Source organism: Leucopleurus acutus, assembly GCF_964270905.1.
Source record: "Leucopleurus acutus genome assembly, chromosome: 3".
NCBI classification, from domain to species: Eukaryota; Metazoa; Chordata; class Mammalia; order Artiodactyla; family Delphinidae; genus Leucopleurus; species Leucopleurus acutus.
The window spans coordinates 118,610,992-118,629,182 of NC_139145.1; the positions used below are offsets into that span (position 1 = coordinate 118,610,992).

Consider the following 18,191-nt stretch of genomic DNA (forward strand, 5'->3'; position numbering starts at 1 on the left):
GAGCTGACTTCAGCCAGCCCAGTTCAGACAATGATGGAGGATGCCACCCAACAGGTAGAAATTAGTTGAGATGCTCATGCTGCCATGTTTAAGTCAAAACACAGGTAACGTTAGTGTAATTTCCTAAAAACAAATGTGCACAAAGTAAACGTGTGATCCAGAAGTTCATCTCAGGCAAAAGCCCCTCCTGATTCCATTCTCAAAGCCAGAATTAGCCGTATTGACATGTGCTAAAAGGTACCCTCGCCTGTGCCCTGACACCCGAACTAGTGAAATTTATATCAAGTTGAGCTTGAGAGCTTGATGGTACAATGACCATCAGTTACCAGGCCCAGCTTTTTGTGAGCAAATGAGCTTTAGAGGGTCAGGGTTGCCTAGAGTTAGTTACAAGCAGCATATCCTCCAGCAGGACAAAAAAGTGTAAGAAAAGGGAGATATTTTAATTGAAGGTCCAAGAAGTAGCACCATTCTTCACATTGTAAATCTCAAAGGAAGACTGCAGGGTGGCAAAGGACAAAATGGGTACCTGGCCAATGGGGAAATGAAGTGGCAGAAGCAATGCAATGGAGAAGGTCATTTTGATTAGCCGGTGAAGGTGGGAAAATCCCACGCTTATCGTGGATCTGCCACTAACAAACTTTCTGAGCAAAAAAAATGTTATGGCTTCCAATACATCATTTACAAATCCTGAGTGTCAAACCAGCTGAGTTAACTAGTCAGATAAGAGACTCTCCTGCTCGGAGCCTGAATTTCCTCATCTGCAAAGTGCAGGTGGCCGGGCGAAGGTCTCTAAGGTGCCTTCACACACTAAGATTCCAAGTTGATGGTTAAGACAGGCTGATCACAGGCGGCCCATGAGGGGACACAGAGCCACAAGCAGAGAAGGGGCAGCATCTGGAGGACAGGATTTCCTTCAACAGGAACCAGAAGCCAGAAGGAATCTGCGGGAAGGAGGCGTCCGCCAGGTGAGTGCAGAACAAAGCAACCAAGTCACTTGCAGCCTCAATAGGAAACTGCCTCCCTGGGTCCTGTCCTAGGGTCCCCCCTCCAGAAGGCCGGGGCCTAGGAGGGTGTACCAAGCCCCAGAAATAGAAGTGATTGAAGGGAGGAGGTTTAGCTCAACTACGTGAAGTGATCAGCAAACATCAGATTACCCCTTCAATTACGTACAATAAGCCCAACAGCAACCAATATACTTGGGACCAAACTCAGCAGGATACTGTGACTCAGAATAAAAGAATAACAAACACAAAATGCTAAGGGAAAAGGGAAGCCATTTAGATCCAGCTGGCAACAAGCTACTGAAGCTAAAACTCCATCGTCCAAACCGTTATACAATCTGCAGCCTCAGGAGAAAGAAATGATTACTCTTCTCAGTCAACTGCTACGATTAACACATCTAAAGGGTGGAAGAGAGCAAGAGCCCACACGCAAAGTTCCACAGACACACCCTCTGCAGATGTTGTAGAAGTCTCCATGGGTTAGATGCTGATATTAGCCAGAATCCAAGAAACAGCAGAAATGAAGCACCATGGCAAAAAAATAAAAAGATTAAAACAAGGGAATTTTTTGAACTTTTATAAAATTTAACACAAAATTTAACATGCTACCTTTGCACAGTAAAAGTGAGTTTATAACTCCCAATTCATAATTATCACAGTTGTTAGGGCTAAAGAACCAGATATTAAATATATCTGAAAGTTGCTGAATAAAATGTGAACTCTTATACCTCATTTGCAAAGAAATCATTCAAACTGGAAGTATGTACATCCTGCATCCAGCAATTCCACTCCTGGGAATCTATCCCATAAAGATGAAAGTACTGATAAATAAGGACATATGGACAAGGATGTCTAGTGAACACCCATCCACAGAGAAGTGTCTTGATCCACACCCATTTATTAAAAAGAATGAATTAGAGCTACACCTGACAACTTGCAGGAATTTCCACAAAGTAATGCTCAGTTGGAAAAGATACAGAAGTTTATATAATATGATCCATATATTTTTTTTTTTTCTGGCTGCACCACGCAGCTTGCAGGATCTTAGTTCCCTGACCAGGGATTGAACCCATGGCCCCTGCATTAGAAGTGCAGAGTCCTAACCACTGGACCACCAGGGAATTCTCTGATCCAGGTTTTTTAAATGGTTTTATTAAAGCCTGTATCTATATATATGTATGTGTAGGGTTGTATGAGCACAGAAAAATGTAGAAATATATACACTAAGTCAATGATTCTCAAACATTAGCACACATCAGAATCACCTGAAGGTTTTGTTAAAACACAGATATCTGGGCCCCACGCCCAGAGTGTCTGATTCAGTAGGTCTAGGGTGAGGTCTGAGAATTTCTATTTCCAACATGTTTCCCAAGGACGCTAATGCTGCTTGAGAGTGAGTGCAATAGGTTTCAGCAAGAGTTACCTGTGGGACAGGAGTAGAGATATAAGATGAGGGGAGAGAATAATGAGGATCTATGCAAGATAACATAAACAGCTTTTCTCTATGATTCCTTTTATGGATCGTGGTGGGGGCGGAGGGGTGTGGATGTGTGTATAGATGCGCAAAAACAAATTCCTGAAAGGACTGTCATCAAAACACTACTGAAAATTCTCCCAAAGGTGGAATTTAAAGTGATCTTTCTCCTTGGTAATTTCTTATTTTTTTTTTTATAATGAGCAAGTGTGATTTAAATAATCATTTAAAATAAAGCAATTTTACTGAGGAAAAAAGAATCTTTGGAAACAACAATTTCACAAGGAAAAGCTCTTCTGTTTTGTTCACAGCACTGAACTGATATTTTTGGAAAGATGAATGCTAAGTACACTTTATATAAAAATTAAAATATAATTAATGTGGAAAAGGAAGTTCTTGGATGAAGTACATAAGTACAACATGTGTTTTATAACCTTCCTTAATCCACAAAAACTTAGAGAAAACTCAATTTAAAAAGTAATCAAAAATAACCTCCAATGGAATATAATCTGTAAAAGGAACAACAACAACAAAAAAAACACTGAATCACTATGCTGCACACCTGAAACTAACACAATATTGTAAATCAACTATACTTCAATTTTTTAAAAAATTCAGCAAAAACATACAATTTGGCTTACAATCACTTTCTCTTTCAAAATTCAATCAGATACTCAGTAAGCAAAATCTCTTTTCAAGCTGTACTTGCATCATTTCCTCTCTTTATATACAGACTAGAAAATAAAATAAGACTAAAAAAAACCTAAAATAAAAAAATAACTTTATGACTTCAAATATAGGATTTAAGTTCCCAAGTGGTGTCCATTAAAGAGTGTTAAGCTAGAATACAAGTATCTTAGATCAGTTATAATAATTCTAATTTACATTTTTCCAGGCTTTCACATTTCTCATTAGCTTCTTCACTACAACTCTTTGCTAGCTTAAAACATCTCCTCCTAAAACCATGTTACCATTCTATCTAAAAATTAAGCCTAGACTTCAAACCAGATGGCATGCCTCTGCTACCTTTTCTGCTGGGAACAAAGAGCCTGGCCTTCCAGAGCTGCTTCCTTTAGTGCCCCTTAAAGTACAGATGCAGGAAGCTGCTCAGAGGCTGAAAACTGGACTTGTAATGCTTATATCCCTAAGGTTTGCAAATCAGTATTATAAACTCTTTGCTACCAGTCTTGCCAACTCCTGCTTCTTCTCTAATCTTATTATAGTACAGTGTTTCTCTTTTCCTGCAATAGCAACTCAGTGGACCTCCATGGCTCATTTTAAAAATTAGCATACGTCTGTGGCTGAGTTCGGGAATATTCCTGCATTCCCAATGCTAAGATTGCCTCCTTCCTAAAGATAAGCAAACAGAAATGCTTGCCCACCCCCCCCCCCAAAAAAAAAGGAGAAAAAAGTTTGCCCCAAAACAGTCAAAAAAATTTAAAGCACACAGCATCAGAGACTGCCTCCCTCCCTCTGAAACAGATTGCTGGGAGATAGAGGAAAAAAAAATTAAGTTCCTGCTTTGGGCTCACAGTAAAACTATGGGGGCATAAGAAGAAACATGCCAAGATTTGAAAATACTACACAAAAACTAAAAACAAAGTAATGCTCTAAAACTGTTCTGGCAAGCAGGAAATAAACAACAGTACAGAAAACTTACGTAGAAAAGAAAACATGCTACCGGAATTCAGACTAAAAAAAAAAAAAATGGCTAGAACAGTCTAACCCTAGAATATCAGCTATTCTAGAAGAGGCAAACAATACTGAAAGACAAAAGGATAAAACCTTAAAAAAGAAGTTAGAAGTTTTCATGGATCCAAACAAAAGGTATGAGGGGGAGAAACAAAGACTTACATCAATAGATTTTTTTAACATCTTTATTGGAGTATAATTGCTTTACAATGGTGTGTTAGTTTCTGTTTTACAACAAAGTGAATCAGCTATACATATACATATATCCCCATATCTCCTCCCTCTTGCATCTCGCTCCCGCCCTCCCTATCTCACTCCTCTAGGTGGACACAAAGCACGGAGCTGATCTCCCTGTGCTATGCAGCTGCTTCCCACTAGCTATCTATTTTACATTTGGTAGTGTATATATGTCCATGCCACTCTCTCACTTCATCCCAGCTTACCCTTCCCACTCCCCGTGTCCTCAAGTCCATTCTCTACATCTGTGTCTTTATTCCTGTCCTGCCCCTAGGTTCTTCAGAACCTTTTTTTTTTTTAGATTCCATATATATGTGTTAGCATACAGTATTTGTTTTTCTCTTTCCGACTTACTTCACTCTGTATGACAGACTCTAGGTCCATCCACCTCACTACAAATAACTCAATTTCGTTTCTTTTTATGACTGAGTAATATTCCATTGTATACATATGCCACATCTTCTTTATCCATTCATCTGTCGATGGACACATCCATAGATCTTTCTAAAGGTATAAAGAATCTATCATCTGTAGGAAGGATTCTCTATAGTGACCCAAAAGTAAAGACAGAAAAACATTTTAACTAAAAAATGTTATAAGAGATTAATCAAAACAGGTTATAATCAAAGGAACAAAAATATCACTTACAGGATCCACTTGAATGAAGTATCCTTTTGTGAAGGATAGGTAGAAGTTGGGGGATAATTACTATCAATTTTTTTCTCCATGATTATTGCCCCACTATGTGATTTAATTCTTCTTGAGATAAACCTTGTAATTTATATTTTTAAAGCCTGTCTTGGGACTTTCCTGGTTGCACAATGGTTAAGAATCCGCCTGCCAGTGCAGGGGACATGGGTTCGAGCCCTGGTCCAGGAAGATCCCACATGCCACGGAGCAACTAAGCCCGTCCGCCACAACTACTGAGCCTGCACTCTAGAGCCCGTGAGCCAAAACTACTGAGTCTGCACGCCACAACTACTGAAGCCCACATGCCTAAAGCCTGTGCTCCGCAACAAGAGAAGCCACCGCAATGAGAAGCCCTCACACCACAACAAAGAGTAGCCCCTGCTCACCGCAACTAGAGAAAGCCAGTGTGCAGCACCAAAGACTCAATGCAGCCAAAAATAAATTAATTTTTTTTAAAAACCTGCCTCAAAAGATTTCGCCAGTGCATAAGCATACAATTATGCTTAGTATTATTTTACAATTAAGATATCATCTCAATATGTTATGGAATCTTCATAATTTCTAGTTTTGTTTGGGTTCTCTCTTAATCACACTTACCAGAGTTATCTTGTTTTTCCAAAAGAACTAGTCATGACAGCTAGATAGAATTGCTAAAAGTACATGAAAGCATCAAAATTCAGAGATCCAATATATCAGTCAAATGAGAAAACACACCATGTAAATAAATGCCAAGAGAACCTTCAATAAAATTCTGCAGAGATATAGATAAAACTCTGGAAGAAAATACACCAAAAATGTCAACAGTGATCATTATGAATAACAGGATTAAAGATGGTTTTGATTTTTGCATATATATTTTAGATAAGTATATATGAAATACAATAAATATGAATAAAATGTTAAGAGTTTATAAACCAGATTGCAGTTAACTAGGAGAAACTAGAAGTGAATATTTATGAAACCTCTGAAGACAGAAGGTCACAGAGGGGGTCTGCCACAAGATACAGAAACAAGTCAGAATCTAGTTTGTGTCTGCTTTGTTTATGTGTTACTTATTTGATGAAATTTAAGACTTGTTTTCATTATAATACTTCCCCACTGACCTCTTCCTACATGAGATCAAATGGTCACGTTGGCTTAGGTCAATTCATAAAAATATTGACATGAAACATCAAGTGACGGGGCTTTCCCTGGTGATGCAGTGGTTGAGAGTCCGCCTGCCGATGCAGGGGACACGAGTTCGTGCCCCGGTCTGGGAAGATCCCACATGCCGCGGAGTGTCTGGGCCTGTGAGCCATGGCCGCTGGGCCTGCGCGTCCGGAGCCTGTGCTCCGCAATGGGAGAGGCCACAACAGTGAGAGGCCCACATACCGCAAAAAAAAAAAAAAAAAAACCATCAAGTGAAAAAAGCAGATTACATGCATATATGTATATATAATGAGTCAATTATGTTAAATATATAATGTATTTCATCTGAGATACCAGTTATGATATGTATTTTATATTCCACTAAGAGACAAAACTGCAAAGTATGACATAATGTGAGATTTTATACTTATTAAAAGAGCTCATCTAAATTTATTTATAGAAACTTTACCACATTTGTCATGTTGCTCTTTCCACGTCTTTCTATACATACAGTAACTTTGCCTTTTTAATGCCAAATCATGGTGAAATCATTTTGAAAGCAATTAATTCATATAGTTCCAGCAAGGCACACAAGTAATCTGAAATGACAACAACATGAACCATTGTGACCAAGGTCACACATGCATAGGTAATGACAGCTCCATCATGACATCTGCCAGGATACACAGTGAAGTAAGAGCATCTCAATTTCAGAGATGTAAAATGAGAAAACTGTACCTTAAAATTGATGAAATAATGTTTTAAATTATCTACAGAGGATAAGATTATGAGTGACTTATTTTTCTTAACACTTTCTGTATTTTTCATTTTATTCTAATTAGTATATATTATTTGATAATTAGAGAAAAAAATTTTGCTCTCCTTTGGTCTATTTAAGTCTCTTCTCTCGGTAAGCAATGTGTATTAACTCTTCCCTAGTCTGGTCATAATCTGGTAGGTCTGAGTTAAAATAGCTGTACCAGGATGTTGATCAACTACAAGGTTTTGAAAGCTGGAGGCATAACCCTCCCAGACTTCAGACAATACTACAAAGCTACAGTAATCTAAACAGTGTGGGGGCTTCCCTGGTAGCACAGTGGTTGAAAGTCCGCCTGCCGATGCAGGGGACACGGGTTTGTGCCCCTGTCCAGGAAGATCCCACATGCCGCAGAGCGGCTGGGCCCGTGAGCCATGGCCGCTGAGCCTGCGCGTCCGGAGCCTGTGCTCCTCAGTGGGAGAGGCCACAACAGTGAGAGGCCCATGTACCGCAAAAAAAAAAAAAAATGGCTTAAGGACTTAAATATAAGACATGACACCGTAAAACTCCTAGAAGACAATATAAGCAAAACATTCTCTGACATAAATCGTACCAGTGTTTTCTTAGGTCAGTCTCAAGGCAACAGAAATAAAACCAAAAATAAACAAATGAGATCTAATCAAACTTATAAGCTTTTGCACAGCAAAGAAAACCATAAATAAAATGAAAAGACAACCTATGGACTGGGAGAAAATATTTGCAAATGATGTGACTGACAAGGCCTTAATTTCCAAAATATCCCAACAGCTCATACAACTCAATAACAAAAAAATACACAACCCAATCAAAAAATGGGCAGAAGATGTAAATAGACATTTCTCCAAAGATGACATACAGATGGCCAATAGGCACATGAAAAGATGCTCAACATCACTAATGATTAGAGACATGCAAATCAAAACTACAATGAGGTATCACCTCACACTGGTCAGAATGGCCATCATCAAAAAGTCTATAAACAAAAAACGCTGAAGAGGGTGTGGAGAAAAGGGAACCCTCCTACACTGTTGGTGAGAATGTAAACTGGTGCAGTGACTAGGGAAAACAGTATGGAGGTTCCTTAAAAAATAAAAATAGAGTTGCCATATGATCCAGGAATCCCACTCCTGGGCATATATCTGGAGAAAATTATAATTTGAAAAGATACATGCACCCCAATGTTCATAGCAGCACTATTTACAATAGCCAAGACATGGAAGCAACCTAGATGTCCACTGACAGATGAATGGATAAAGAAGATGTCATATATATATATACACACACACACACACACACACACACACACACACACACATACAATGGAATACTACTCAGCCATAAAAAAGAATGAAATAATACCATTTGAAGCAACATGAATGGACCTAGAGATTATCATACCAAGTGAAGTAAGTCAGAAACAGAAAGACAAATACCACATGATATCACTTATATATGGAATCTAAAAAATGACACAAATGAACTTATTTACGAAACAGGAACCTACTGACAGAAAACAAACTTATGGTTATGAAAGGGGAAAGGGGGTGGGGGAGGGATAAATTTGGAGTTTGGGATTAGCAGATACAAACTACTATATATAAAATAGATAAACAACAAGGTCCTACTGTATAGCTCAGGGAACTATATTCAATATCCTGTAATAAACCATAGTAGAAAAGACTATGAAAAAGAAAAAAATATATGTATACATATGTATAACTGAATCACTTTGCTGTACACCAGAAACCAACTCAACATTATAAATCAACTATACTTCAATTAAAAAAAAGAAGAAAAACTACCAGGTTTTGTATCCTCATTAGACTTGTAGATCTGTTTGGTTTGACGTAGGAGAGCAGAGTGGAATGAATAAAGCTAAGGAGGAGAAAGGTACCAAAAAAAAAAGACTTGGGAGTACTCTAAATTTAGCCTTAGACCAGTCTTTTCTTTTTTTTAATCGTTAATTACGGCTGGGCCAAGTCTAACTATCTACAATACATTTTGTAACCTGCAAATCACAATCCAGAGAGAATACTCCAGACCCCTGAGTAACCCAGAAGGCAACTTTTTAATTATTCTGAAATCCATTTATTTTATCATTTTGTCTTTCTCCAGAGAACAGAGTGGGGTATGTGTTAAGGCGGAGGGAGGTGATAGCAAGGGAAGAGGTGGAAGGGAGAAGGGAGAGAGGGAGGGCCACCTGGGTAGTGAAGTATGTTAAGGGGAAATGAATGAATATATTTTAATAGATTTAAGATTCTGACTAAATTTGCTCCAAGTCCTTGATATTTTGTTCTATTCGGGATACATCTGAATTGAGGTCATATCCTTATTCTAGATCTAGTACTCTTGGTGTATTTCTTGAGTTGATGATTCAAAGGCCACTTGAAACCCCAATTCCCATACACACATCCATGCCCACCTGCCACCAAACATAGGTTCCAAGGAAAGAGGTTTTGCCTAAAATAAGGAAGGAAGAGAAAATCATCTGCCATTTTCTATGTGGGGAGACAATCGGCTCACTTCTGTTACACCCAGTAACTGTTCTCAAGACTGGAATCCTCTCTCAGCCCAGCAGGCATATCTGACTAGGAATCTCATGGGGCAGCTCTGTCACCCAATCCCCCACCTACTCTAGGTATGTCCCAGCACTTTTCCCTTTGAATTCCTACTTCAGGATTTTACCTGACACAACTGTCACTGAACCTTCTCGCCAAAAGAGATACACACAGAAAACATTCTTGGCTATTATCCGGATATCATAAAATAATGTGTTCAAAAATCATTCACATAGATGAACTCAGTATTTCTGAGTCCAAAAGTTATACACTTAAGCACTGGTGGTTACAGTGGTGAGCAGAGCTGCCTTCCAGAAGTTATACAGTTAAAAGTTACTCAGGAAAATATAACTAAAACCCAGACTTTGGAACCAGGAGCCAACCAGTTTTAAAAGGCTCCATGCAAAGGCTTGAACTAGACAGTAATGTTGTGTGTTGTTTTTTTAAAAGCCCCAATTCAATAGCCAACAGAACATTTCTTCCCACTTCAGTCACAAGGGGTTTCAAGTTCAAGAAAGGGCCACTTAGACCTGCAGCGCAATGTTTAGGCACTTACATAAAGAGGTACTTCACTGCAGTTCAGCTCCATGGCTTCCGCATCTGCAATGAAAATAATAGAAGTGAAAGTTATTGTAGGAGCCCCGTGTAACCAACCAGCAGAGCTGCGCCCTGCCCTTTAGTTAACATCGTAGAGGGAGGAGTAATCCACTAGATAGGACAACCGCAGAGACAAAATTAAGAACAAAGGAATAAGATGCTCTCCATATAAAATATCCTCCTCCCTTTCTTCTTTCACATGAAGATCCACACATAAGGAAAACCTATCACCCCAAACATTATCCCACAGACTGCTCCCAAATAGAAATTATATTTCAGGAAGCTAAGAAAGGCCAACATAAGCATGTTGCAAGTTTTGCCCTAGTTAAACACTTAGATATAGGTTACTCTGAGGTCAAAATTCACTCTTGGCTGGACGAGGCAGGAGCCTGCGGAGACAAGATAGTTCTAAGACCTCTTGGTGAGGGCCAGAGAGTTCAGTCTGGAGGGATGCAGCCCACTGTCACGCTAACCAACCTCTCCACTAGGTGCACACACCCCATCTGTACCCGGAAACCAGCTAGCAACTTAGGCAAAAGGAGCATCCTTTAAGAAAGGTTCATTGAACACCTTCAATGGCCAGTAAGATGACCAGTACGGTCCAGCCCTCAAAGAGCTCACAGCTGAATGACAGAGACCTAAAGATTGGAAGAAAGTGAAGAGTGGGCTGCATGAGAACTCTGCGTAGGGCAGACAAGGAGACTCACGGCCCCCCATCACCTTTCCCCTCTCCACCCACCCACCTGCGTCCTCTGGGACAGGGTTCTGCTCACCAGGCCAAGCCTGGCTCTGGTCCCCAGGCCACAGGCAGCTGCAGTACTTTGGGGATGTCTCCTAAGAAGGCAGACAGACACATAGCAACCTGAATTGTGACTCTGAGTACAGTAACCCCCAGAGGTCACACTTGACCTGGAGGAGAAATATAAAGAATTCTATTTTAATTTACTTTTTAAAAAGTCATTTCGCTCAAGTTTTACTAATAGTTCATATACATGCGGACACTGGCACCCGCCTAGGTCACAAGTTACATTCCATGAGTCATCCTGAGAGAAGACCGAAGGTCACACGAGGCCAAGGGGTTGACAGCAGAGCCCTCCTCGGCCCACAGTTTCAACACTTTGTGCCCTGTGGCAGTTCACGTAGACCCAGGTAAATGGGCTTATGGGTCATCATCATCAATTTGTAATGAAACTAAGCTCACAAACTGGATGAATGGCTTAAGGAGTCCAAGAAAGAAAGCTCAAATTAAAGATAATACTAACCACGAGAATGACAAAACTGAGACTCCCAATCCCAGTATGAATTGTTCATCAGCCACACTATGAAATAAAAATTATGACCAATCTAAGAGCACTGTGTAGAGCCCCTCAAGATTCAAAATGATCGAGAAGGCATTTAAAATATGAATGTATATCCACCAGCACAGGTACCATGACCCTCACACTAAATGTGCACTGTGTCTCGAGACAGTAGCCATTTTTTCCAACTATGTTCACAGTCATGCCATACACAATTGCAATCCTTTACAAAATTTTGGTAAACTTCATAATAAAATTAGAAGACCCTTTTAAGATTTCTACCTAATAGCAAAAGAAATGAATGTATTCTACAGCAAATGCAGTGCTAAGAAAAAAGGCTGAAATCCACAAAGTAAAAATAAACACAAAAACTAAAATGCTTTCCTTTATGAGCAAAACTTTCAAAACGTAGTATTTTAAGAAGCATATTAGGACATATTAAGCTGTGTGGGAGGCTTGCCATACACTTAGAAGAAAGTACAGATGGTATTAGATTTTTGTCTGATAAAATACACTAAAAAAAAAAAAACCACTTTTGGTGAGAACATGAAGACATTTTGAAGAGTGAACTACTTCTTTAATAAGTAATGATCTACAGGAAAACTGTTCGAGTACAACCACTGATAGGGTAGTTTCTCAGATAAGAAGTTTAAAAAGCACATACGCAAAATTCATTCACTGTGTCATTCATGGGTGAGATACTGCAAAGAAGAACTTGAAGCCAAAAGCACACAGTTCCACAGGATGTCAGTGTGGTTAACTTTATAGAAATAAGACCTTCAAACACGGTCAAGTCTTTACAATTGCTGTAACAAGATGGGAAATGACCATACAAATTTTTACCACATTAAGGTGTGTTGGTTATATCGCAGCAAAGTACTTTAAAAAGTTGCCAAACATGTACTACCTAATTTTCTAACAAAAATAGAAGTGTTCCATATTTGCTGGGTTTTCTGAGATGAAAACTGGCTGTTTATAGCAGATCTTTTAAAAATAGGTTTCAAATAAATATCCTATCCCTTCAAGAAAGAGGTGATATTTTAATAAGTGAAAAAGAAAATGCATCTCAAAAGAAACTCAGGTTATAGACAGTATATACCACCATAAAAACATTTTGAAAAAGTATTTGCACCTTTCCATTTTGTGATTTTGTTGCAAAAATTATTTAAAGTTTGCCACCTACAAAAGCCCTCATACGGGCATGCTTTAAATTTTGGGGAAAAGCTTTCTAATCTATTTTTTTAACCTTTCCAAATGTTTCATGGGTTTTATATTCTTTAAATGCAACAGCTTCTGATTAATTTATAGGAGGAATGATTGACATCATGGAAGATGGGAATTTATTAGCCACATTTAAACTCTTGTACAATTGTTGGATGGGGTTAAAGTATAAATCCCCTTATGTACAAGTACAGCCAGCACTCACTTCTTCAATTAGAATCTATTTATCATAATATGGTATCTTTTTCAGCTATGACACTTCAAAATCAATTTCAAAGTAAACAGTACTTGGAACCAGACATTCAAGCTGAACCGAACACAGCATTAACATTATCAAGCAAAGGTTTTCAAAAGAATGACACATTTTCATCATATTACTCTCACTGGCATGTATTACATGTCAATGTTTTTAGTGAGTGCAAAAAGGACTATTAATAAAAAAAAAATCTTACTATAATGTTTAATCCTTATAGCTTTGTAGATTTCAGATATGTTTTAGAATATACACTGTTACAGTAATATGTTTTATTAATAAATACATTAAGGGATACATGTTAACATATTATACTTAAGGGTATACACACGTCAACATTTTGAAGCTCTGCTCTACAAAGTAAGCCTTTTCCCCTACTTGTTAGGCTACTTTTCCCAATAGTTTTCCTCCAGGCTCAGCAGACAAAGGCATGACCAGTGGAGTGTGGGGTGCTCACCAGCGCCTCTGGAGTTCTGTATTTATACAGCGAAAAGGCCCACATGAGCTGAACTGGAGTGCAGAATCCAACCTCACACAGCTTTGTGAAGGATCCAGGTTCTCCACCAACGCCATCAAGTGTCTGCCTCAAATTTAAATTATAATCATCTCAGGCAAAAGGCAAAACATCAAGGGCTAAACAACATGCTGTTTATATTTCACCTGATATTTATAACAACTCATATTTTATTATTCCTGCCTACTCTACCTTTTACCACTTTTCAGTAAAGAAATTTAGGAGCCAGCAGTTATTTTGTTTTTCAGAGAAACTACTTTTCACTCCTTGAAAACATAAACTAAAAACTAAAGTCCCCACAGCTCTCAACCTCTGTTCCAACACTTCTAAAACCCCTATCAGGATTTCCTACTTAAGTTGTAGAGAACATAGTTTGCTGCCAATATATTATATCTTCAAATAAAACTTCAAACCAAAATAGATATTAAAAACTATATTTTCACTTTTCTGTAATTAATTCCTCTTTTATAGCAAAGAGCAGTAAGTTCCGTGCTCACTTGCTGAGCTGCATGGCTAAATATGGCCACGCCTCCTTTTACATCAAGTTTAATGATAAAAAATTTGTGTTTGCTAAGCAAGTCACAATTGCTTAAGTTCTTCACATGCTGCAGCTTTTCACTATATACGTGAAGTATCATGCGCTACACTCCACTTCCTAAAGCTTGAGTTCTCCACCTGCAATTTCAAAAATTGAGACTCAAGTACTTTTTTATTGTACTGTATTTTTGAAAATGCTTCTTGGGAAAGTAAAGAGCCAATACATTTCTAGTCTTGCTGGCAGACACCATGGAATAATTTGGGGTCTTAGTACAGAGTTTTTAAGTTTGCTCTCAACAGGGGAAAAAAATCTTATGAAAAGATCATCAAGACATAAAAGATTCAATATTTTAGATATTTTATGAAGCATACATAATATTCCAATATCTCTGGTTGCTAGTTAACAATAAAGAAAAATATTAGACTATTTTCAACAGGTGAAAAGAATATTTTAAATTTAAAACATAACATTTAACTAATACAGAAAAAAATCAGTTCTTTGAAGTTCTGGGTTTCTCATGTTTTTGCATCTAAATGGAATATTCTAAGACTGATTCAATATAAAACCCATGACTAATTTTGTCTTTCAACATGCTAAAAGTCATTGGTGTGTGCCTCTCATACAACTTACTAACAGATAATGCTCAAATATTTGTCCGTATTATAAATAACCACATTTTGAAGGCTAAAGGCACTGCGTTAAGTATTTCACAAACATCACCTCAGAGAATCCTCATGGGAGCGTTGAGAAAAATGTGAAGTCCTAGTTATCTAAATCTTCATTTACAAGTCCCTCCAGTTACAAGGTTAACTGCGGAGCAAGCTACCTAAACAAAAATACTTAAATGAACTGACCACTTACAGAATTACAAGCAAAAGCCTCCCTTGTTCATTCTCCACCCCACCCAATGCTAGCATCTACTCTCTAGCCATTTTATCTTGAACATGCAAAAAAATTTTTTTGTAGTTGTTTGTTCAGGGCTTGGTATGGTTCCCAGATATTATAGCTAAATACAAATCAACTCAAAATAAAACTGGAAATCTTTTTTTAGCATGAAATAAGGTTAAATAAAATTGAGAAAATAATTTGAGTACTGGAGAACTTCAAGTCATATACAAAACTACCAATGAGAATGTGACAGAGATCCATTGACAAGTAAGAAGAAATAATCACAATGAGATAAAGGTTTTCACTATATAAGAGAAGGTAGTAACTTCAACATTAAAGGAATAACAGCACCTTCTCCCCACCCTAGGAGAAAATGGGAGACGTTCTAATATTTCTAATAAAAATGTCGATAAAAATGAAATTTTTGGGGGCTTCCCTGGTGGCGCAGTGGTTGAGAGTCCGCCTGCTGATGCGGTGGACGCGGGTTCGCGTCCCGGTCTGGGAGGATCCCACATGCCGCGGAGCGGCTGGGCCCGTGAGCCATGGCTGCTGAGCCTGCACGTCCGGAGCCTGTGCTCCGCAACAGGAGAGGCCACAACAGTGAGAGGCCTGCGTACCGCAAAAAAAAAAAAAAAAAAAAATGAAATTTTTTAATTTCTAATAAAAATGACCCCCATAAAAATGCTCTGAAAATCAAACGCGATGACGTGGATGTCCTACTGTGCTATCAGTCGTGTCAGAAAAAAAGTCACAACCTCCTCTAATTAATCTCTCACACACACGTGATTCACCTTATGTTCATTCTAAGAGTTAGCAGAGTTAAAAACTCAGCATGCATTAGGTCACACTGAACAAGGCTAGGCTGGTATTCGAGCAGCCACTCCAGAGCCTGTAATTCTAGCCGTGATGCTCTGCTGCCTTTCAGCCAAAGGAATAAACTTTAAATGTTAAAAATATTTTCATAATTTTAATTTCATTTTCAAAAACTAGAACCCCAGGCAAATTTTCTCTCCACCCCTGTCACCTCTGGATTGTGGTCCCCATTCCAAGAAGCTTCACTTTAAAGGGCTTTCCTGACACTTACTCTCTTCAGCTAGAAGGACCTCCAGCACCCCTGTCTCCACTTCACAAGAGCAAAGAAAAGCTCAACAAAGTTGTGCCACTTGGTTGAGGATGAGGCCAAGAGGCTAGACGTGGCCGAGGCATACGGATCCAACCTGTCTGAGCCCAGAGCCCAGGCTCTCCTTGGCCTCAGCACAGTCCTTCTGTAACATTACTATGGCCTGAAAGACAGCAATTTGCTTGGCTAAAAGGCTGCAAAAGCCTCCCAGCTAGGAGTACAGACTCAAGAACAGGCTGCGTTTGAACACCAGTTATACCCTGTTCTAACTGTGTGCCTTTGGGTCTGTTATTTACCTCCCTGGGCCAGTTTCTAATGCGTCCAGTAGAACAAGTAACAGTACCTACCCCCTAAGATTGTTGGGAAGATTAAGAGATTTGATAGAGAAAAAAGACAAGACACTTAACGGCCCATCATAAGCACTCAATAAACGCTAGCTGTAACTATTTTTATTATCACTGTACATTCAGCATACGCAAAGGATTTTTTAAAACATTTGAATCTTTATTTATCATTCGGAACCTCTATAGATTAGACTGATCAAAATGATTCAGGAGTAATTGGGGTGAAGATGGTCTAAAAGAGGCCTACCCAGTTCAGCCTCATCCTGGCAGCCCCAAGGAATCCCCAGGCATCAGGAATTCTGAAGGGCACTGTACCACATCAATAGAACACTGTCAAGCCCCAAAGAATTTTATTTGACTTTATAGAACCAAATATTCCCCCTACAGTTTGAAACTTCAAAGGGCAGAGAGCAATTACTATTGGGGTAATTCAATTGCTACCTCAGTTTGAAACCTTCTGCACTTGGAGGGAAATGTTGATTCACAGCTCCTTTGTGAACCTAGGAGTGTAGAATCTTAATTGTATTTCCCAACGGTTATACTAACAGGAGGAGGAAAGAACAGTTAAATGGGAGGTAAGGCCAAGTCTAAGTAAAAACCTTCAATGGCAGCACAATGGATGGGCAAGAAGAAAGCATTTTAGAAATAAACCTCCTGTTTAATACACAACGGTGTCTACAGACCTGCTTCAGGCCGGAGTTATCTACCTGAGTTATGCAGGTCTAAGCAGCTTTAAGTGAAAGAGTAGAATTATTTGGTGAACTCGGTGTGGGGAGATGTCTGAAGATTAGAAAGCCAGCAACACAATAACCATTCAATGGGATCTCATTAATTCAAACTACTGGGGGTGGGGAGGAAGAAGGGGAGCCAGTCAGTCTGAAATAGTACAGCCTAAATTAGAGGACATTTGCAAAGTACAAAGAGGAGCTGGAGCTAGCTGCTAACAAAATGTTCCGCCAAACCAGTCACACTTGCTGGTATTTCACAGGGTGTATTTGCACACAAAGTGATTAAGCCCTTAAAAGCTTTTTATAAGTCAATTGAACATACCCGTACCATCTCACTTAGGCTATTAATCCATTTAGTGTATCCCTTCATAGTCAATGCAAAGCTCAAGCACTCAAGTATCTTGGGCAAGTTACATCCTATCAGGGCATCAATGTCCTCACCAGCAACAGATCTCTAAAGTTCCTCCATCATGTCAAAGTCAACTCACTGTCCCTGTGTGCACAACACTATGCAGGTTGTCATGGGAGGGATGTGAAAACATATAAAATAGAAAATGGATAAAATAGTGCCCCTACCACTGATGATAAAAATAGTGGCATCACCAAACCTTGGAAAGGATGTGGAGAAACTGAATCACTTATACACTGCTGGGGAAAATGCAAAATAATAGAGTCCCTCTGGAAAACCGTTGGGCAGTCTCTCAAAAACTAAACACACACTGCCACCAGCAATTCCACTAATGGGTATTTTCCCCCCCGAGAAATAAAAGTTTATGTTCACACGGAAACCTGGGCACAATTGTTCATAGCCTTACTTATAACAGCCAAAAACTAGAATCAGCCCAGATATCTTCAATAGGTGAATGGTTAAACTCTGTTGTCTTTGTGCACACTTCCATATGTACATACATAACTCAGCAAGATATACTACTCAGCAATTAAAAGGAGCAAACTATTTACTCAACATGGATCAATCTTCAGGAAATTATGCTGAGTGATGAGAGCCAGTCCCAAAAGGTTACAGACTATAATCCCGCTTATATAATAATATTTTTTAAATGAGAAAAATTAAAGGACCAACAGATTAGTGGTTGTCAGGGGTGAGAAACAGTAT

At 38.9% G+C, this 18,191-nt stretch overlaps 1 protein-coding gene across 1 annotated transcript in view; it reads right to left on the minus strand.

Moving 5' to 3' along the window:
- Positions 1-10,167, minus strand: part of ARHGEF28 (Rho guanine nucleotide exchange factor 28) — a 256,291-nt gene extending 246,124 nt beyond the window's left edge. Inside the window, exon 1 of the mRNA XM_082834982.1 lies at positions 10,133-10,167. Within this exon, the coding sequence (XP_082691108.1) occupies positions 10,133-10,165 (33 nt within the window). The 5' untranslated portion in view covers positions 10,166-10,167. The remainder of the gene's footprint in view (positions 1-10,132) is intronic.
- Positions 10,168-18,191: the final 8,024 nt, after the last annotated feature.